The 20,901-nt window shown below is 50.2% G+C and overlaps 1 protein-coding gene across 8 annotated transcripts in view; it reads left to right on the top strand.

Moving 5' to 3' along the window:
- PSD2 (pleckstrin and Sec7 domain containing 2) overlaps positions 1-20,901 on the top strand; it is a 54,664-nt gene that overhangs the window by 18,652 nt on the left and 15,111 nt on the right. For 5 of the 8 annotated variants that reach the window (XM_070517294.1, XM_070517297.1, XM_070517295.1 and 2 more), the window contains 6 exons: positions 1,331-1,755; positions 4,830-5,279; positions 5,697-5,891; positions 8,669-8,749; positions 12,611-12,723; positions 13,452-13,514. In XM_070517294.1, coding sequence (XP_070373395.1) covers positions 1,382-1,755; positions 4,830-5,279; positions 5,697-5,891; positions 8,669-8,749; positions 12,611-12,723; positions 13,452-13,514 — 1,276 coding nt within the window. In that variant the 5' untranslated portion in view covers positions 1,331-1,381. The remainder of the gene's footprint in view (positions 1-1,330; positions 1,756-4,829; positions 5,280-5,696; positions 5,892-8,668; positions 8,750-12,610; positions 12,724-13,451; positions 13,515-20,901) is intronic. The other 3 variants (XM_014847175.3, XM_070517298.1, XM_044780812.2) reach the window with 1 other exon arrangement.

The raw sequence follows: 20,901 nt of genomic DNA, 5'->3' as shown, positions 1-20,901 counted from the left end.
TGCAGCTTGTTCTGCTGCAGCCCAGAAGGCTGACCCGTCTCTCTCCTCCTCCAGCTTCTCCTGAGCCCCCAGCATCCCTTCTCCAGAGGAGAGTGGGGGTGTTGGGGGAAGCTGAAGCCTGAAGAAGAGAGGAAGGAACTGGGGGGCTGGTCTGTGTCCCTGGTGGCAGAGGTCACTGGGGATGGGGGGCAGAAATAACTTAGGCTGGGTTGAGACAGGGGCGGAGAGGGCTAAGGGGAGAGCTAGAACACAGCACATTACATCTGCTCTCCCATCTGGGATTAGATTGGGCAGGAAGCCTCTGGGAAATATGGGTTGGTTCCAATCGTTTTAAAAAGGGGTGGGGGTGGAGATGGCAGGTAAAATGGGTGTCCTCCTTTTACAGATGAGAAGCAGATCCAGAGCAGGGCAGAGAGCAGTGGGGCTGACCTGAGTACGGCAGTGAGGGGGCCTGACCTGGACCCACACGAGGTTACACAGTGTTTTGGGCAGAGCAGGGTCCGGCTCCCCTTCCAGTGCTCTCCCCATAGTGCTCCATGGGCAGCCTCCTCATGAGTCCCTCCTCCAGCCTGGGTGAGCTCTAGGGGCTGGGTGTGGATGGGAACCCCAGGCCCCCACCTGCTTCCTCCTCACACAGCCAGCGCTTTGGGCGCTGGGCGGTGGAGACAGCCTCGCTATTGGCGAGGCTCCCGGGTGGCGCCGCATTCGCCCAGCACCCTGGACAGCGCTCACGCGGGGCCTCGGGGCTTCACTTCGGCTTCTTTCGGGTGGCCTCTGTTCTGATAAGTCTGCACTTGGCTTCCTTGCCTCCTCTCTTAACTCTGCCTCTAAAGGCAGCCCCCAGCCCAGTTCCCTCCACTTACCACAGATTCACTCTTGTCTGGCTCCTGGAACCAGGGCGAGACAACACGGAGAGGCAAGAGGACTGGCTGGTCAGCCTGGGATTTTGTCTCTATCCCTCACCAGTGGGAAAGGAAGGGAGCTTGGAGGGGTCCTGGACCCTCTCCTCGTCCCTCCCAACCTAGATCTTCCTCAGGAGGCTTTGGTGAATTCTGGAGGGCACAACAGAAACACATAAGAGGTAGCAGGGAAGGCAGGACTGGGGTACATGGGGTCGCAGGGGATCAGGGGAGAGGTGAGTGGGGCTGGCCTGAGCAGGGCAGTGAGGAGACCATGACCTGAACCCAGACTCCAGCAGGGAGGTCCTGAAAAGATAATCTCAGCCGTCCTCCTGTCCCCAGGCAGGCTGCTGGTGCTGGTTCTGCTGGGCTTCAGACTCTCAGCACCTGCCCTGTCTGACCCACCCCTTCATCTCTCCATCTGCCACCAGGTCTAGTGGAGTCCCAGGAGCAGCCAGCTCAAGGTGGAAGCAGTGGCTGCCATGGAAGAGGATAAGCCACCATCTGTACTGCCTGGGGAAGGTGGTGCCGCCTGGGACGCCAGCCTGGAGCCCGAGGAGGCACCCGAGGTCCAGAATGGAATGGGAGCCAGTGAGGACCTGAATAGTAGTGACAACAGCCCAGGACATGAGATAAGGCATGCCCTGGTGGACACTGAGGAGCCCACAAAGGGCCCAGACATGGCCCTCCATGGCCTCAGCCTTGGCCTCTCCCTTACCAATGGCCTAGCCCTGGGGCCAGAGTCGAACATTCTGGAAGATTCTACAGAGTCCAGGCCCTGGAGGGCTGGTGGGCTGGTGGAGGGTGAGGATGCCTCCAGGAGCCTCTGTCAAGACACTGAGGACCCTCAGCTGGGGTAAGTGGGTGTCTTGGGATAGAGGCTTACCACATTTAGCTGCTCCAATGCTATTTGGCCTGGGCCTAGCCACTTAACCTCTCGAGTTCTTATTTTTCTCATCCATAAACGGGGACATGAAATGTCCCTGGGTGTTTTGGGAGGATAGAGCCATGAGATTTCAAAGGCCACCTTCAGCCCCCCAAACCATCATGAGCTGTTTCTATGTGGGGTTGGAGGGCCGGACTCCCTCCATCCCAGGAATTAGAATTTCAAAATGCCTTGATGTAGAAGGTCATCTGGTCTATCATTATGCTTCTTGGAGATGAGGATCTCCCAATTCTGCAACTGACCTCAGGAGAGTAGGCTTTGTGGGTTAATCCCTGTTTGCTACCCCTCACCTGAGTGCCATCTGGAAGTTCTACCAGGAATCTCACTTCAATCCTGTTTACTGGAGTTACAGCTCCATTTCTGTTATCCTCACCAGGAGGTGGGGAGATTCAGTGCCTTAGAGGTTCCAGTTGGACACAGAGGGTAGGGATGGGGCAGGGGAATGGGCTGAGAAAAGAAAGCATATGGAAGTCTTAGTGTGCATAGCTGTAGGCCCTGGCCTGGACAAGCAAGTGTGCAGAAGGTGTGTGAGTGTGTGTGTGTGGCATGCATGTGTATGCCTGGCCTGTGCATTGGTGTGTGCACAGAGAAGTGTGAGCATTTTGGTGTGCATGGGTCTATGTGGTTGTCAGTGGGGGGTGTTTGTGTGTGCCTGGCCTGTTCATTTGTGGGTGCACATTTGGGTTTGCACATGAGTGTGTAGGGCCAAATGTGCCTAGGTCTCCACAGGTAGGAATGTGGGTATGTGGGATCAGGTGCCCGTGTGTACCAGGTATGCCGTGGCCATAAGAGCATTTCCATCCAGGCAGGTCCTAGAGCGGCCACCTGGCTGGCTGTGGGTTGCCGGCAGAGGGTTGGGGCTTCTTAGAGCACACTGTTTGTATTTAGGTGGCATATCTATTTGGGATGGCTGAAGGTGGGGGCAGATGAAGGTTTAGAGATTGGGCTGATGGTCTTTAAGTCCCTGTCAGAACCACCCGGCAGGTCTGCTCAGGTGCATGGGAAGGTGGGAGATGGGAGGTAGGGGAGACCATTCATGTCTCTGACAGTGAGATGAGAGCCCCCAAGGGCAGGACTCTGTATTGCTGTTCAAGTGTCTCCAGGACCCAGCACAGGCCTGGTGGAGGTGCCTTTGCTGGGCACATTTCAAGTGTCTACTCTGGTGGCCAGGGCGGTGACCCTTCTCTCCCCTCCCCTCCTCCTGGAGGTCAGTGGAAGCAACTCCACCCCAGCCCCCTGCCAGGCATCCTGCCACTTTTTAGATTTCTGCCCTCCTCCCCACTTCCTTCTCTGGAAGAAGAAGGCCTCATGAGGCTACAGTCTCAACTTCTGCTGGGACAGGGGTGGCCAGATGGCTTGGCTCCAGCTTTTTCTCTCTCAGGTCAGTTTGTTTCTACAGGAAACACACTGGGACCAAATCTTAGACACTGGGGGGTCCAAGGAGGTGTTTGAGGGGAAGGGACCTCCAAATACAGCTGGGTCTCTGCTAGGCAGCAGGGGCTGGAGGAGAAGCCAGATCCTCAGCAGGAGACAGGGGTGCACTTCTTTGCAAATGAAGGGCCTTGATTTCTCTGAAATGGGCTGGGCTCAGCCTGCTTCTTTCTGTGTTTGTGTCTCTTCCTCTTGCTGTCTCTATGTTTCTCTCTCTCTCTCATTGTCTCTCTTTATCTCTGTTACTCTCTGTCTCTCTTATTCTCTGTCGCTCTGTCTGTTTCTCACACTTTCTCTATCTCTTTTCTTTGTCTTTTTCCTGTCTCTCTCCTATTTCTCTTCCTCTCTGTCTCTCTCTTCTTGTCTCTGTTGTGGTCTTGCCCTCTTTCACTCTCTCTCCTCCTCCTCGCCTAACCTCCCTGCTTACCTGCGCATCTCCCCAGTGGATGAGAATCCTCCTCGGATGCCTCAGTTGAGCTGTGTGTGGGGCTCTATTATAGGGGCTGGGGATACATCAGTGAACAGAACAGACAAAAATTCCTCCTCTCATGGGGCTAATAGTCTAGCGGGGAGATAGATAATAAATCACAAAAATAATAAATGATTATATAATATGTTAGAAGGAGGTAAGTGCTTCAGAAAAAATAAAGGAGGAAAAAGGGGCTGGGGCGTTTGAGGAGAGGTCCCAGTTACAAATAGGGTGGTCAGGGCAGACCTCATCGAGAAAGGGTCAAGGGAGGAGGGTTCAGCTTGAGGGAAAAGTGCTCTGGGCCGAGGGGACAGCTGGTGCAAAGGCCTCTTCTGGGGCAGCGCAGGGCCCTGCAGGGCTTAGGCAGTGTGGTGGGCTGTGGGACTGAAAAACCTCTGTTCAGTCACCCAGCGCACCATTCAGCAAGGTTTACTGAGCACCTACTGTGTGCTGGGTGCTTCCTGGCCTTGTAGGGCAAGTTGGGGGGTGCTGGGGAACAGATGGTAAATGGGCATCAGAGTCCTACCTGCTGAGAGGGGCTGGGAGGAAAGGAAAAGATGCCCTGAGGATGGAAAATACTGAGAGGGGGCCAGTGTGGTGGGTGGTGTGGACCTGCCTGGAGGTGACATTAAGGCAAAACCTGAGAGCTGGAACGTGGTCAGCCAAGCTAAGAACCTCCCAGGCTGTGGGGACAGCAACATTATGGCCATGTGTGACACTTGTTGGGGTAGGAGAATGCCCACACTGCTCTGGGAACCTGGAGGGAGCAGCACCCCCCGGGCCAGGCTGGAGGAAGAGCCTCAGCCTCACACTCCTTCATTTAGATGCATGATGCCAACTATGGGTCAGGCATGGGTTGGGCATGGGGGACTGGGTCATGCCTGTCCTCCTCACTGCTGTATCCCAGTACCCAGCCCAGCACTTGGCACCTGGTGCTCAGTAAGTACTGGCTGAAAGAATAAACAGGACACAGTCCATGCCTGCCCCCAGCCCCCAAGGGAGCTCCCAGACCCAGATTGATGCAGTCAGCACCTGTAATGGGAGACACCCCAGCAGGATGGTGACTGGTCCTTGCATCCTGCAGGCTGGGTGGCCCTGGAGAGCCAGATGTGCGGGATGGCTTCAGCGCCACTTTTGAGAAGATTGTGGAGTCAGAGCTACTGCGGGGCACCCAGTACAGCAGCCTTGACTCCCTCGATGTGCTGAGCCTCACAGACGAGAGTGACAGCTGCGTCAGCTTCGAGGCACCCCTCACACCCCTCATCCAGCAGAGGGCCCGTGATAGCCCTGAGCCAGGGGCTGGTTTGGGCATTGGGGACATGGGGCCTGAGGCGGACATGGGAGCAGCTGGTGGTGATGGGGAGCTGGGCAGCCCCCTGCGGCGCTCCATCTCCTGCAGTCGCTCAGAGAACGTCCTGAGCCGCCTGTCTCTCACGGCTGTGCCCAATGGCTTCCATGAAGATGGACCCCAGGGCCCAGATGGGGATGAGGATGAAGAGGAGGAGGACACAGACAAGTTGCTGAACTCAGCCAGGTAAGGCAGGGTGCAGGTTGGAAGCTGGAACCATTGAGCAGATGGGGAAACTGAGACCCAGAGGAGGCAAGGCAAGTTAGGGCAACCCAGTACCCAGAGTGAACAAGGTCATCATGTCTTCCTCTGCACCCAGACTTCCCACCCCAGTCCTGAGGTTCCATTCTGCTCTTCCAGGCTTTTCCAGCCCTGGTGGGGCCAGGGAGCTGTGCTGTGTGCTTGTATAGCATCTGATGGTCTCACTTGAGGCGCTCTTCTATAATTCTGACTTGATTCTCCCCTGATGCAGTGGAGTGTTTTTCCCTACTCGGGCCCCTGCATGGGTTTTCAGAGTCCTGGGGAGACCTTCCAGCCCCCTCCTAGGGCCTCTGACCCTGGGCCTCTGGTCCCCTCCTCTCTACCCCCTCTTTCCCTTTGCAGCGACCCGAGCCTAAAGGATGGCCTGTCGGACTCTGACTCAGAGCTGAGCAGCTCGGAGGGGCTGGAGCCTGGGGGCACAGACCCGCTGGCCAATGGGTGCCAGGGGGTCAGTGAAGCTGCTCGCCGGCTGGCACGCCGCCTCTACCACCTCGAGGGCTTCCAGCGCTGTGATGTCGCCCGGCAGTTGGGCAAGAAGTGAGTTCCATCTCCTGTACCCCCCATCCCAGGCAAACCCAGTGTCTTCCTCAGCCTGAAGGGGTTGTGACTACTGTCAGGGGTGCCTGGTGCTCAGGGGGCTCCCAACGGTCCCCAAGAACTCCTCCTCCTGCCACTGTCCTCATTCCTGGCCTTGCCCTAAATCTGTTTCCTTTCTGGGCAGCCTGGGCCAGGGCCTGTGCTCTCAGGGAGGGGAGGTAGTGGTAGGGCAGCCCCTTGGGGCTAGGAGAGTGGGATGTGGCATGTGGTTACGGGGCCATGAGGGATGGTAGTGAGGACAGAGCAGCTGGGCAGAGGCTAATGGCCTACTTACTGGGGCCAGGGAGAGAGGAGAACCTGGGCCCCAGGAGGTGGGGAAGGGGTTCCTGGCCCTCATTAAACCCCACTCACTGTCTATTGGGACTGGCTAAAGGGGCCAAAGCACAAGCCCTGGCTTCTGGATGGAGCTGGGGGGGGACTAGCCAGCTGGGAGTCCTGAAGGGGGTGGGGACTGTGAGACTGGGGCAACATCTCAAGCATGTCTGACCACCAGCATGTCCAGCTGCCTTTGTCCTTCCTCCAGAATGCCTCCCAACAACCACATTAAGGCTCCCAGATGTGTGGAAGCAGGCCTGGCTCACAAGGCTAGGGGTACAGTCCAGACCCTAGACCCTAGGTTGGAGCTGACTAGGGGCTTAGGCCACAGGAAGGAGCTGAGGGGGCTCTGCTCCCAGATCCCTCTCTTCTCCTTCCCTCTCACCTCTGCCACCCTCCTGCAGCCTCCACATCGCTCTGGCCTCCCAGCCCCAGCCCAGAAATCACAACTCTGAAGCCCCCACCTCTGAGCTGGGTTGTACCCTACCCCGCCAATTTATGCCATCCTTCAGGAGCCTTCATGATGGTTGATCCTTTCTGAGACTCCCTCTACAGGAGTTTTCCCATCAGCATTTCATTGTGCTTAAGTCTCTCCCATCTGAAAACAAAAATCCTTCCTCAACTGCATGTCCTCCCTCAGCCTCTTCACAGCCGTGATTTCCGGGATTTCTGCCCTGGGTGGCGTCTGTCCCCTCCCCTTCTCCACATTCAGCCCCTCTGGGCTGGCTTCTTCCCCACACCTCCTCTTCGGAAGCCCCTCTCGTCAGGGTGAGTAGCAGCCTGGTGTCTGAATCCGGTGGCTGCTACCAGACCTCACCTTATCCCCCTTCAACAGTGTTGACGCCCCAGCCACTCCTTTCTTTTTCTTTAGTTAAGCTTCTTATTATGAAAATTTCAAACATATACAGAAGCAGAGAAAATAATATATTAAGCGTCCACGTACCCATTACTCAGCTTTAAAGTTACCAGCATTTTTCTATTCTTGTTTCATCTAGTCCCCCCACAGGCCCCTTCTCCAGGTGCTGAAATATTTTAAAGCATATTTTAGGCACTCTATCATTTGATCTGTAAATACTTTAGAATGTGTCTCTAACTGATAAGGATTCTTTTACCATTTCTAACAAAATAACAAAAATTTCTTAGTATCTCTAACATTCAGTCTATGTTTAATTTTCTCTGATTGTCTCAAAAAATGTTTGTTCAACTCAGGATGCAAACAAGGTCCACACATTACATTTGGCCAGTATGTCTCTTAAGTCTCTTTTAATCAACAACAGTTTGACAGTCCCTCTTTTTTTAACGCCATGTATTTGTTGAAGAAACGGAGCCATTTGTCTGGAAGAATTTTCCACGTTTTGGATTTGGTATCCTCATGGTGTTACTTCACACATTCCTCTATTTCCCAGGTCTCCTATAAATGGAAGGGAGAGCTCGGGGCTTGATTAGATTCAGGTGGAAATTTGTTCTCTTTTTTTTCAGCAAGAATTCATCTCTCCAGTCTTCTTGAAACACTCTCTCCCTTGGCCTCCAGGACACCACACTCCTACCTCTCTGGCTGCTGTTGCTGTTTCCTTCACTGGCTCTCTCTCCTCAGCCCACCCTTAAGAGGGGCCTTCCTCAGATTTCCGTCCTGGGTCTGCTGCCCTGTCTGTGCACCCTCCTCTCGCACAGCTCATCCACCTTTCCACTGAGTTGTTTTTAACCAGCTGTGGGCTGACGACTCTCACGTGGGTGCATCCAGCCCCACCTGTTGTCCTGAGTGCTGGACGTCTCCCCCAGGCACCACCTTCTTGGTCATGCCCCATACCCATTCCATCTCCATGTCCTGTGGATTCTGAAATCTCTCTCCTCCCCATCCCTTCCACCTCTCTCCTGCCAGCTACTGAAGCCCCCCAGTGGGTCTTCACTCAGCAGGTAGAGTGTTCCCAGTACACATCTGACCGTCTCACTCATCCCCCTCCCTGCTTCAAACCCTTCCGAATCAAGTCCCAACCCTTCCCTCGGCCCTCAGGCCCGGTTCCCTGCCTCGTTTCTTGCTGCCCCCGTTCCTGCTCTCCAGTTCTGGCTGCATGGCCCTGCTGGTAGCTTCTTGGACATGTTGTGTGGTTTCCTCTGTTGGGGACACTCTACACCATCCCACCTCCTACTCCCTTCACCTGCCTGGCTCTTACTTTCTAAGAGGCTACGAAGGTGTTGGCTAAGACATCAACTCCTCTAGGAAGTCTTCCTGACCCCCAGCCCAAGGTTGAACTGTCAGAGCCTGACTGACTAGCAGGGGGAGGCAGCTTAGGTGTGGGCAGGTCTGGATGGAGGGTCAGGGTTCTCTGGGGACCCACTGCCCACATACCCTGCATTATTTGCTGTGCCCTGATTCTAATGGACACTTCATGCTCTCCCGACAGCAATGAGTTCAGCAGGCTGGTGGCCGGGGAGTACCTCAGCTTCTTTGACTTCTCAGGCCTAACTCTGGACCGAGCACTCAGGTCAGTGGGGTTGGGATGGGACAGTGCTCACCGGGGGTACAGGTGGTGCATCTAGGTTCTTATGCTTGTTCTATCATACACTTACTGTGCAACCGTGGGCAAGTCTCTTGACCCCTCTGGGGAGGCTGTGGGGAAGGTGTCATCAGGGCAGCAGCAATCCAGTGACTCAATGAGTCCCGGCTTTGTGGTAGGCGCTGATATGAAGGTGGAATGCGGTCGTGACTCTTTAGGAGAGGGAAGGGGCAAAGGGCTTGCCTGTACTGAGCACTTCCTATCTGTAGGATGGTATAGGTCTTTACACACCCTGCTGACTTCATCCTCACAACACCCCTGTGAGGTAGGTGTTATCATTCCCATTTACCAATGAAGGAACTGTAGGCCAGAGAGGTAAAGCGACTTCCCCACAGCCTTGAGGGAGGAGATGGTAAAAGGGGGATTTGATCTCAGGTCCTACTGGTGTCTGGACCCAGGGAGTAGCCCTTGGGAGGGCCAGGCCTGCACCTGGCCCCAGGGAGCGCTGGGGGTGGAATGGAGGATGCAGCCCAGTGTATAGCAGATGCTGGTGGCAGGGCCAGCAGGGAGACGTCAGGCCAGAGCCCCAGCGGGAAGGGACAACAGGCTCTGAGCTAAGGGGTGGGTGGTCCACGTATGTGACATCTTCTTGCCATGCTCCATGTGTCGCTTACACTTAAAAAAATATATTTCCCATTCTTTTTTCTCTGCTTCAGTTGGGAGATCTTTCCAGTTCACTTACCCTTTTGTTGTATCTAGTGTGTCCTTAAACCCATTTATTGAGTTTTTACTCTCTATTGTTATATTTTTCAGTTCTAGAGTTTTCATTTTATTAAAAATTTGTTTTTATAGATTCTAATTTTCTGTGGGGATTCTTCATCTTTTCACTTATTTTCTCCATCTTCCCCTCCCTTTTCTTGAATGTATTGGTCATAGTTATTTGAAAGTCCTTATCTGCTCACCCCAGTATCTGCCTCATGTAAACCATCTCTATCTGTTTCTATTGTCTCTTTTCATTCCTCTTGGTTTTCTATCATATATTTGGTCTCTCTGCATGCTTAGTAATTTTTAATTTTTATTTATTTATTTGTTTATTTATTTGCTGAGGAAGATTAGCCCTTAGCTAACATCTGTGCCAATCTTCCTCCACTTTATATGTGGGTCACCACCACAGCATGGCTGATGAGTGGTGTAGGTCCAGGCCCAAGATCTGAACCTGCGAACCTGGGCTGCCGAAGCAGAGTGTGTTGAACTTAACTACTACACCACCAGCTGGTCCCTGTAATTTTTTAATTGGATGCTGTACATTTTGTGTAGAATTATAGTGGTTCTAGATTATTACATGTTCCTCCAGAGAGGGTCTACCCTGTCCTCTGCTGGGCACTTAGGGGCACAGGGGTGCTCAGTCCTAATCCAACCAGGGCTGAGCTGAGGAGAGGCTGCACTGAAGTTTGGGGAGGCTCAGGGCCCACCCCCTCATGGGGTGGGGGCCTGCAGGGCTTCCCACTGGGAGCCTGGTGGTTCACTGGGGCCTCTCCCTTTGGTAGTTTTATCTCTTCAATGTGGCAAGACTCTCAAAAAAAGCCAAATGCCCCTACTTCTCAGAGGCTTTCTGCTCAGCTTTTTAGCGTCCTGCCCTTCATATATTCAGAATTTGGCGAATATCTCAAAGGGAAATCTGTGTGTCTACAGCCCCTCAAGTGTCTGGGTTTGTCACTTGAGCAACATGAAGCTGTCACAGGTTCTGTCTCTTGCCTGTGCCTGTAATTTGCAATGGCCCTGGGAAAAAGCAGCTGCAGATCAGCCCACCTTTCCTTAACTTTCTCCTCCAGAATCTTGGCGCTTTTGGTCTTTGTTGCATCTACAGTTTTCTGATAGCTTAAAAGAGATATATTCTGTCCGGGATTCTCATCGTTCTCAGTGGAAGTGTTGGTCTGCTGCAGGCTACTGTATCCTGAGCTGAGTCTGAAGTTTGTGTTGGAGTGAAGAAGCTGTTCGGTGGGTCAGCTCATGATCAGAGGACCTTGTGTGCCAGCCCGATAGACTGAGGCTTCACTACACAGGCACCACAGAAGGTGCTGGGTGTAAATCAGTGTTTGGGGAGGCAGTGCTGGCAGTAGGGTGCTGGTGGCCTTGGATCCAGAGGTGTGCAGACTTCCAAAGAGGGTCAGGTGGGAGAGGACAAGGCCTGAGGTTGGGCAGTGGGGCTAGAGGAAGGGTGGGTGGGAGAGGTTGCACAGAAGATATAGTAGAGCGGCTGGTGGTGCCAAGATGCAGGGGAGAGAGTAGACAGTGGGGAGGCTGACCTTGGGGGCAGCCTGAGAGTTTGGTGGCGGCTGAGCTGGGTTGGGGCTTGGTGAAGACCCCCGGGCAAGAGGTGTTTGGGCTGGGGAGTAAGAGCTAGGATGGATGGCTCATAGCTGGACAGGCTAAAGTGGGGATGGGGGAAGAGTCTTAGAAAGTTCTAGTGGAGTGTGAGGAGAAGAGAGAGGGGCCAGAGCTGGTGGCCAGATGGGGGGAAGAGAACAGGGAGCAGGAAAGACAGATGGAGGAACAGTAGATGGCAGACAGAGGGTTTTGTACTGCACTTGATTGATTGGGATTGAATTACAGGGTGGTCTGCAGTTTTGGATGCCTTGAGAAGCCTCAGAGGGTAAGGGCTGACCAAGATGTGGCTCACAGGTCCCAGGGTGCCTTAGGAGCAGTATGAAAGAAGATAAAGCAAAGTGGGGTTACAGAAACCAGTGAACCATAGCAAAATTAGGAACAAACTGGCTTCATGAACCCAGGACAGGTAGAGGCCCAAAATGGCTCAGCTTGTAATTTCCCTTTTCAAGAAGGGATATGCCCAGGCCCCAGGTGAGGGACCCTGGCCCCATCTCCCAGCCCCTCTGGTTTGGGGATCAGCTGCCAGGGGCCCTGAGAGGCAGTAACCTTTGAATTGGTCCTTAAGGGGGATTCAGAGCCGCCCCGCTGAGGAAGGAAGGGCCTTCCGGGCAGGGCCACCCTGCTCAGAGTCACCGAGGAGTGAACATGCCTGTCCTGTCCAGGGTGTGAAGATGGTGTGGGGAGGCAGCCGGTGGGTGTGAGGTTGGAGGAACAGCAGGGAGGTGGTGTGGACAGCAAGGACCAGAAATGAGAAGCTTGGACGTTGCTCTGAGGGCTCTGGGGAGCCAGTGATGGGTTTTAAGCAGGGACAAGTCTTGACTGCATGTGTGTTTAGAAAGAGCACTCATGTGTTAGGGCCGTGCAGGGGGTGTACCTGTTAGGAGGCTGTTGCAGAGTTCCTGGGTGTATGATGAGGACAGAGGAGGAGGGATTGAGATCGAGGGTGAAGAACAAACCATTGAGACTTGGGGACAGCTCAGACTTGGGGTGAGAGAAGAGTGAGGGAGGCTAGGGTTGGGCCTGGGGCTCAGCTGAGGGCACATCAAGTGAGGAGTGGGAATGACTGAGGAAGAGCAGTCTTAGGGGCAGGCATCACCATCTGGGCCCAGGCATAGAGGAGGGAGCGAGAAGCAGGCATTTACCCCAAAGAAGAGCTGATGCCGGCACTGAGGTGCTCATCTGTGTTTTTTCTTCACAATCTGTCCCCTGCCTACTTCCAAAAGGGCCCTGGAGGGCGATGAAGGCTGACACTCTAAAGTCTGCCAGGCCCCCTGGCCTCCACTCTCCAGAGGCTGTCCCAGGGACCAGAGTGCCTCCCTGGGCCCAGATGCTGGGGCACTGGAGCGTTGACCTCCTTGGGTAGATGTGTGTATGTGTGGTGGGTGCCTCCTACCCTGGGTGAGGACACAGACTGACTCACGGGCTCTGGGAGGCCCTCAGTATCCTTGAATTGTCCTCCAGAACCTTCCTGAAGGCCTTCCCGCTGATGGGGGAGACACAGGAGCGCGAGCGTGTTCTTACGCACTTCTCCCGCCGGTACTGCCAGTGCAACCCTGATGACAGCACCTCAGAAGGTATGGCCACTTGCCCTACTCTGCCTGACCCCTGCCTCCCAGCCTGGCCCTGGCTTCGTCCTGCCCCTGGTCCACCTGCCCCAGTGTCCTGCTCAATAAACATTGAGTGAATGAACTATGGCATATGTAAAGGGGTCTGCCTGCTGAGCAAGAGACCCCCCCCCAAATGTCTTACCCATTGTTGTTCCCTGTGCCTGAGAGTCCTCCATCCTAGATTCAGACCTTTGGGTCTTCATCCTCCTTAGTCCCCTGTCTCACTGCTGATTCTTGGTGTGGTGGGAGTCCTGGCCTGGAGGTCTGGGTCAGGGCCCTCTTAGGGCAGTGACCTATGAATGGACCTGAGTCCCAGGAACTGGGGGATGAGGCTGGTTATTGGAGGAGACACAGGTTATGGCAGGGACATGGCCCAGGACCCAGAGAATTCTTGGGTCTTCTGAGGTTTGAGATGAGTTTGGCCCTAGGAAGCAAGCGTCTGGGCTAGAACAGACCCAGGGTGGTCAGGTCTCCTCTGAGGGAGGGGTTGGCCCTGACCCCTGGCAGGCAAGTGAGTCCAGTGCTGCAGTGGGACAAGGAGTATCACAGGCCTTGGGCCCTGAGGTGCATTCAGCAGCTGGCTGGCCTCTTCCTGTCTCAAAGCCTCTGAGCTGGCTCTGTCAGGAGATAAGTGGGTGGCTGGGACTGGGAATGAGGGGGTCCTCACACTGAAGATGCCACCATCTCTGATTTAGACGGAATCCACACCCTCACCTGTGCGCTGATGCTGCTCAACACGGACCTGCACGGACACGTGAGTTGGGGAGGCAGGGAGGGGGAGTGTCCTCTCACCGACCTGCCCCGAGTTGCCCAGGGGCTGGCTTTCTCCAGCCTCCTGCCTGAGGCCTCTTGCTCAGTGGCCATGCTTCTTTTAGCAGGCTTGGGAGTTGGGCAGCTTGGCTTCCAGACTTGGCCCTTCCTTGGTTTATCCACTTGAGACCTGCCCGGGTCCCCACCCAAAAGGGGCAGTGAGAACAGCTGAGGCACGTGGAATTTTAGGATGTGCTCAATACGATGGGCAGCCCTAGCTGTGTCCATGCCAGACTTTGCTAAAAGATTGTGTGCTCTTCCTACCTCTTGTCCCACAAGCCCAAATGTAGCCCCATTTGTGTGCCACACTCCAGGCAGCTCCTACCAGTCAAATGGTAGGTTCCCTCAAGAGGCATTCTCATCACCCCCACCCCTCACCAGGCAAACAGAGAAGGGACAGGGGGGTGCCCTGGGCTGTGAGGCTGTGTCTGGCCCAGGCCCTGGGCTGTCTCAATGCTGCTTGGGACTCAATAACTCCTTCTTCTTTCCTCTATCTGCTCCGGGGACCCCCTCTTTGGGCTCTCTTGCCCTCCCTCAGGTGGTAAGTGTAGCTGGTGTTGTGCATGCCTGGTGAGCCTAGACCCCCCATCTCCATGTCCTCCTTCTGTGTCCCCCATCACCCCATCTGGCTCCACCAATCACTGCCCCATCATTGCTCACCCAGGGGTGGTCAGAGCCCCATGCTGGGTTGGGGATATTTCAGTTACTCATGGGGACAACAGGCCAGCCTGTCTATTTCTGGAGTTAACTAGGAAAGTCCAGGGCATATAGGATGGAAGAAAAAGCTGGGATGAACCCGACTTCAGACTTGCCTCTGTGTGATAGCTCTGTGGCCCTGGCCAAGACACTTGCCCTCTCTGGGTCTCAGGTTCTGCATGTGTGAGGTGGGAATAATGATTTCTGCCAGTGTCCTGGGGAGGACTGAGAGAGGTAGTATACACAAGACCAAGTATTAGGGTCTGGCTCCTAGGAAGGATTTTATTATGAATTAGATTATTACGTAAGAATAACAATAGTATTCACTACTAATATTAAAATTTAAATGATGGAGAGCCCAAAGGCCCAGCCTGCAGATTCCTGCAGGGTCAAGAATGAGAAGGCCACAGTCTGATGGCAGCCTGGGTGGGCGTGGGCACACTGGGGCACCTAGCCTGGGGAGGGTGAGAGCTTTGGTGACCTTGGCAGGAAGAGTAGTTGTGGGACAACTCCAGTTATGTCCACCTGGGCCAGTGGCCTGACTGTGGATGGGAGAGAAGACATGCGTATTCCACGGGCATGTCACCAGAGCTAACGCCCATTAACTGGCTAATGTTCCCCCAAGACGGCTCACTCTGTTTGTTTATGGAGAGCAGGTGTTGCTGGCGTATCTTGAGAGGAGCACTAAACACACCTCTCCTCTCCCCAGCCCCACCCTTGGCCAGGCCCGAGGGCAGTCTCAGGACCCAGTCGCTGATGTGCCAAGCCCTGGCTGCCTCTCCCCGTGGCTAAGAACTGCCAGCGAGGGCAGCTGCCACTATCCAGTGAACCCTCAGGTGGAGAATACCCTCCAGCTTGGTGGGCCTGCGCTGCCCGTGGCCCCACATTAATGTCCACAGCTGAAGAGAAACATCAGCACCTTCACAGATTAGAAGTGGGTGGGGCAGCATAGTTCCTATTTGCGGCCAAGAGACATTGAGGACCCTGACTTTCTCTCTGGAGGCAGTATTGCTCGATGCTCGGGAGCAAGGGTTCTGGGTGGCAGCCCTCTCTATTTCTCCACATGACAGCTGTGTGGCCTGGGGGGAGTTACTTATCTCGCTGAGCCTCAGTTTCTCCCGGTGTAAAGTCCCTGTGGGGCTTCAGGAGACAGCACTGATAAAGCACTTGGCCCAGGGCCTGGTTGTTGCAGATCTCGTGAGCTCTTCAAAGGACCCACGGGAAATAGAATTCTTTTCTGCTGGGAGACGGAAGCTGTGGGCACAGGTTAGAGTGTCAAGGGCAGGCTGGGAGGCCCGATTGACCCAAGTGGGGGAGGGACGGAGGAGCTGGGAACTTGGAGGCCCCCAATCATCCACCTCCTTCAGCTTTGGAATGATCTGGATTCATGTCTTTTTTTTTTTCTTTTCTGAGTACATGTGTTTTTGCCTGGTTGTTGTTATATTTTAAATCAGATAACCTACCCAGTATGATTTCACTTCTTTGCAATTTGTCAAGTCTTGCTTTTCTGTCCAGAGAGAGATCAATGTTAGTAGATATTTCACGTGGACTTGAAAAGAAAGTGTATTCTGCAATTCTTGGTTGTAGTGTTCTGCATGCCAATAAGGTCGTCTTTTAATTGTGTTGGAAAAATCTTATATATCCTTAGCGATTTTTTTTTTTAAGATTGGCACCTGAGCTAACAACTATTGCCAATCTTCTTTTCTTTTTCTGCTTTTTCCTCCCCAAATCCCCCCAGTATATAGTTGTATATTGTTTTTAGTTGTGGGTCCTTCTAGTTGTGGCATGTGGGATGCTGCCTCAGCATGGCTTGGTGAGTGGTGCCATGTCCTTGCCCAGGATCCGAACCCGCGAAACCCCGGGCTGCCGAAGTGGAGTGCGCGAACTTAACCACTCGGCCACGGGGCCAGCCCCTCATGATTTTTAAAATTATGTTAAAATACATGTCATAAAATTTACCATTTTAACCACTTTAAAGTGTGCAATTCAATGGAATTAAGTACTTCCACATGATGTGAAACCGTCATCACTTTTTAGTTCCAGAACTTTTCATCACCCCAAAAGGAAACCCTGTGCCTATTAGCAGTCAATCCTCATTCTCTCCTCCCTCCAGCCCCTGGCAACCACTAATCTGCTTTCTGTCTCTATGGATTTGCCTATTCTGGATATTTCAAGTAAATGGAATCATACAGTGTGTAGTTTTGTGTCTGGCTTCTTTGATTTAGCATAAAGTTTTGAAGGTTCATCCATGTTGTAGCACATATCAGTATTTCATTCCTTTTTATGGCTGAATAATATTCCATTGCATGGATATACCACAGTTTGTCCATTCATCTGTTGATGGATATTTGAATTGTTTCCACCTTTTGGTTATTGTAAATAGTGCTGCTAGGAACATTTGTGTGCAGGTTTTTATTTGAACACCTGCTTTCAATTCCTAGGAGTACACTAGCTGGGTCTTGTGGTAATTCTATGTTTAACTTTTTGAGGAACTGTGAAACTGTTTTCTGTAGTGGCTGAACCGTTTTAAATTCCAACCAGCAATGTATGAGGGTTCCAGTTTCTCCATATCCTTGCCAACACTTATTTTCCTTTTTTTTTTTTTTTGTAAATTATAGCCTTCCTAGTGGGTAGGTTTTGGTTTTTATTTGCATTTCCCTAATGACTAATGATGTTGGACATCTTTTCATGTGCTTGTTGGCCATCTGTATATCTTCTCAGGGGAAATGTCTATGCAAATTCTTGCCCCCCCTTGTTTTGATTTTTAAAAATTTATTTAAAAAAATTATGGTAGGGGGCTGGCCCCGTGGCCAAGTGGTTAAGTTTGTGCACTCTGCTTTGGCAGCCCAGGGTTTCACCAGTTCGAACCCTGGCCGTGGACATAGCACTGCTCATCAAGCCACACTGAAGTGGCATCCCACATGCCACAACAAGAAGGACCCACAACTAAAAATACACAACCATGTGCCAGGGGGCTTTGGGAGAAAAAGGAAAAATAAAACCTTAAAAAAATTATGGTAAAATACACATAAAATTTACCATCTTAACTATTTTTAAGTGTATAGGTTAGTAGTGTTGTCTGTTCACACTGTTATGCAGCCAATCTCCAAAACTTTTTCACTTTCCCAAACTGAAACTCTATACCCATTAAACAACTCTGCATTTCCCCCTCCCCCCAGCCCCTGGCAACCACCATTCCATTTTCTGTCTCTGTGAATTTGACTGCTTTAGATACTTCTTATAAGTGGAATCATACAGAATTTGTGTTTTTGGGATTAGCTTGTGTCATTTAGCATATCTTTAAGGTTAATCCATGTTGTAGTATGTGTCAGAATTTCCTTCCTTTTTAGGGCTAAATAATATTCCATTGTATGTAAATCCCACACTTTGCTTCTATGTTCATCTACTGATAGGATGCTTCTGCCTTTTAGCCATTGTGAGTAATGCTGCTGTGAACATGGTGTGCAAATATTTTTTCAAGACTCTGTTTTCAATTCTTTTGTGTGTCTATTTAGAAGTAGTATTGCTGAATCATATGGTAGTGTTATTTTTAACTTTTTGAAGAACAGCCATACTGTTTTCCATAGAGACTGCACTATCTTACATTCCCACTAGCAATGCACAAGGTTCCAATTTCTCCACATCCTCACCAACACTTTTGTTTTTTGATAGTAGTCATCCTAAAGGGTGTGAAGTGATATCTCATTGTGGTTTTGATTTGTATTTCCCTAATGATTAGTGATGTTGAGCATATTTTCATGTGCTTGTCGCCCATTTACATGTCTTCTTTGGAGAAGTGTCTATTCAAGTCTTTTGCCCATTTTTAATTGCATTTTTTGTCTTTTTGTTGTTGAGTTGTAAGAGTTCTTTATATTTTCTCGATACTAGACCCTTATCAGATATATGGTTTGCAATTTTTTCTCCATTCTGTACATTGTCTTTTCACTCTCTTGATAGTGTCTTTTGATGCGCAAAAGTTTTAAGTTTTGATGAAGTCCAATTTATCTATTTTTTCTTTTGTTGCTTGTGCTTTTGGTGTCTAAGAATCCATTGCCAAATTCAGGGTCATGAAGGTGTACCCCTATGTTTTCTTCTAAGAGTTTTATAGTTTTAGCTCCTATGTTTAGATCTTTGATCCATTTTGGTATATAGTGTGAGATAAATGTCCAACTTCATTCTTTTGCTTGTGGATAGCCTATTGTCCCAGCACCATTTGTTGAAGAGACCATTTTTCCTCCATTGAATGTTCTTGACACACTAGTCAAAAATCAATTGGCCATAGATGTATGGGTATATTTCTGGACTCTTAATTCTATTCCATTGATCTATATGTCTATTGTTATGCCATTGTCGCACTGTTTTAATTACTGTAGCTTTGGAGTAAGTTTTGAAATCAGGAAGGCTGAGTCTTCCAACTTTGTTATTCTTTTCCAAGTTTGTTTTGGCTCTTGGGATCCCCTGTGATTCCCTATGAATTTGAGGATAAGCTTTTACATTTCTGCAAAAAAAGGCCTTTGGGATTTTGATAGAGATTGCGTTGAACCTATGGGTCAGTTTGGGGAGTGTTACCATCTTAACTGTATCAAGTCTTCCAATCCATGGACAAGGGATGTCTTTTTTTTTTTTTAAAGACTTTATTTTTCCTTTTTCTCCCCAAAGCCCCCTGGTACAAAGTTGTATATTTTTAGTTGTGGGTCCTTCTAGCTGTGGCATGTGGGACCCCGCCTCAGCATGGCCTGACGAGTGGTGCCATCTCTGTGCCCAGGAACCAAACCTGTGAAACCCTGGGCTGCTGCAGCAGAGTGCGCCAACTCAACCACTCTGCCACGGGGCCGGCCCCTTAAAGATTTTATTTTTCCTTCTTCTCCCCAAAGCCCCTGGTACACAGTTGCATATTTTTTAGTTGTGGATCCTTCTAGTTGTGGCATGTGGGATGCTGCCTCAGCATGACTTGATGAGCGGTGCCATGTCCGCGCCCAGGATCCAAACCTGCGAAACCCTGGGCCGATGAAGCAGAGCACGCAGACTTAACCACTCGGCCATGGGGTTGGCCTCCAGGGATGTCTCTCTATTTATTTAGGTATTTAATTTCTTTCAGGAATCTTTTATAGTTTTCAGTATACAAGTCTTTCACTTATTTGGTTAAATTTATTCCTAAGTATTTTAATCTTTTTGATGCTATTGCAATTGGAATTGTTTTCTTAAATTCATTTTATGATTGTTCATTACTAACACATAGAAATACAATTGATTTTTGTATGTTGTATGTTGATCTTGTATTCTTCAACTTTGTTGAATTTGTTTATTAGCTCTAATAGTTGTTTTGTAGTTTCTTTAGGATTTTCTATATATAAGATCATGTCATCTGGGAATAGAGATAGATTTACATCTTCCTTTCTGATTTGGATGGCTTTTAATTATTTTTCTTGCCTAATTGCTCTGGCTAGAACTTCCAGTACAATGTTGAATAGAAATTGGAAAGTGGCTATCCTTGCCTTGTTCCTAATCTTAGGGGAAAAGCTTTCTGTCTTTCACCATTGAGTGGGAGGATAGTTGTGGGTTTTTCATAAAAGCCCCTTATCATGTTGAGGAAGTTCCCTTCTATTCCTAGTTTGTTGAGTGTTTTTACTATGAAAAGGTGTTGGATTTTGTGAAATGCTTTTTCTGCAGTTGAGATGATCATGTGGTTCCCCCCCTTCATTCTGTTAATATGATGTATTGATTTATAGATTTTTGTATGGTGAACCACCCTTGCATTACTGGGCTATATTCCACTTGGTCATGGTTTATAACCCTTTAATATGCTGCTGGATTCCGTCTGCTTGTATTTTGTTGAGGATTTTTGCATTTATATTCATAAAGGCTATTGTTCTGTAGTTTTCTTGTGATGTCTTTGTCAAGTTTTGGTATCAGGGAAATGCTGGGCTTCTAGAATGAGTTAGGAAGTATTCCCTCTGCTTCATTTTTTCTGGAAGAGTTTGAGAAGTATTGGTGTTAATTTTTCTTTAAATGTTTGGTAAATTTCACTAGTGAAGCCATCTGATCCTGGGCTTTGCTTTGTTGTGAGGTGTTTGATTATTAATTCAATCTCTTTCCTTGTTATAGGTCTATTCAGATTTCCTATTTCTTCTTGAGCCAGTTTTGGTAGTTTGTGTGTTTCTAGGAATTTGTCCATTTCCTCTAGGTCATCTAATCTGTTGGCATTAGTTAATTGTTGTTAACTAATTAATTGTTTAGTATTCTTGTTCTTCCTGTTACTGAGAGAGCAGTGTTAAAATACCTAACCAAGTTGTAAATATGTCTTTCTCCTTTTGGTTCTATCAATTTTTGTCTTTTATCTTTTGAGACTATGTTATTAGGTGCATACGAATTTAGGATGCTTATATCTTTTGGTAGATTGACCCTTTTATCATTATTAAATGTCTCTCTTTATCTCTAGTAGTGCTTCTGGCCTTCAAGTCTATTTTGTCAGACTTTTTATCTCTTGTATCATATACTTGAAGAAAAAAATCAAGTCTCATAATCTTTGCCTTTTAATGTGACGATTTAATGAATTACTAATATATTTGAATTTAGACATACCAGGTTACTTTTCTTTCTCTCTCTCTTTTTTTTTTTTTTTTTTGATTTTGGAGTTGG

This window comes from Equus asinus, chromosome 9, assembly GCF_041296235.1.
Source record: "Equus asinus isolate D_3611 breed Donkey chromosome 9, EquAss-T2T_v2, whole genome shotgun sequence".
NCBI classification, from domain to species: Eukaryota; Metazoa; Chordata; class Mammalia; order Perissodactyla; family Equidae; genus Equus; species Equus asinus.
This window is presented reverse-complemented; position numbering and strand designations above follow the sequence as displayed.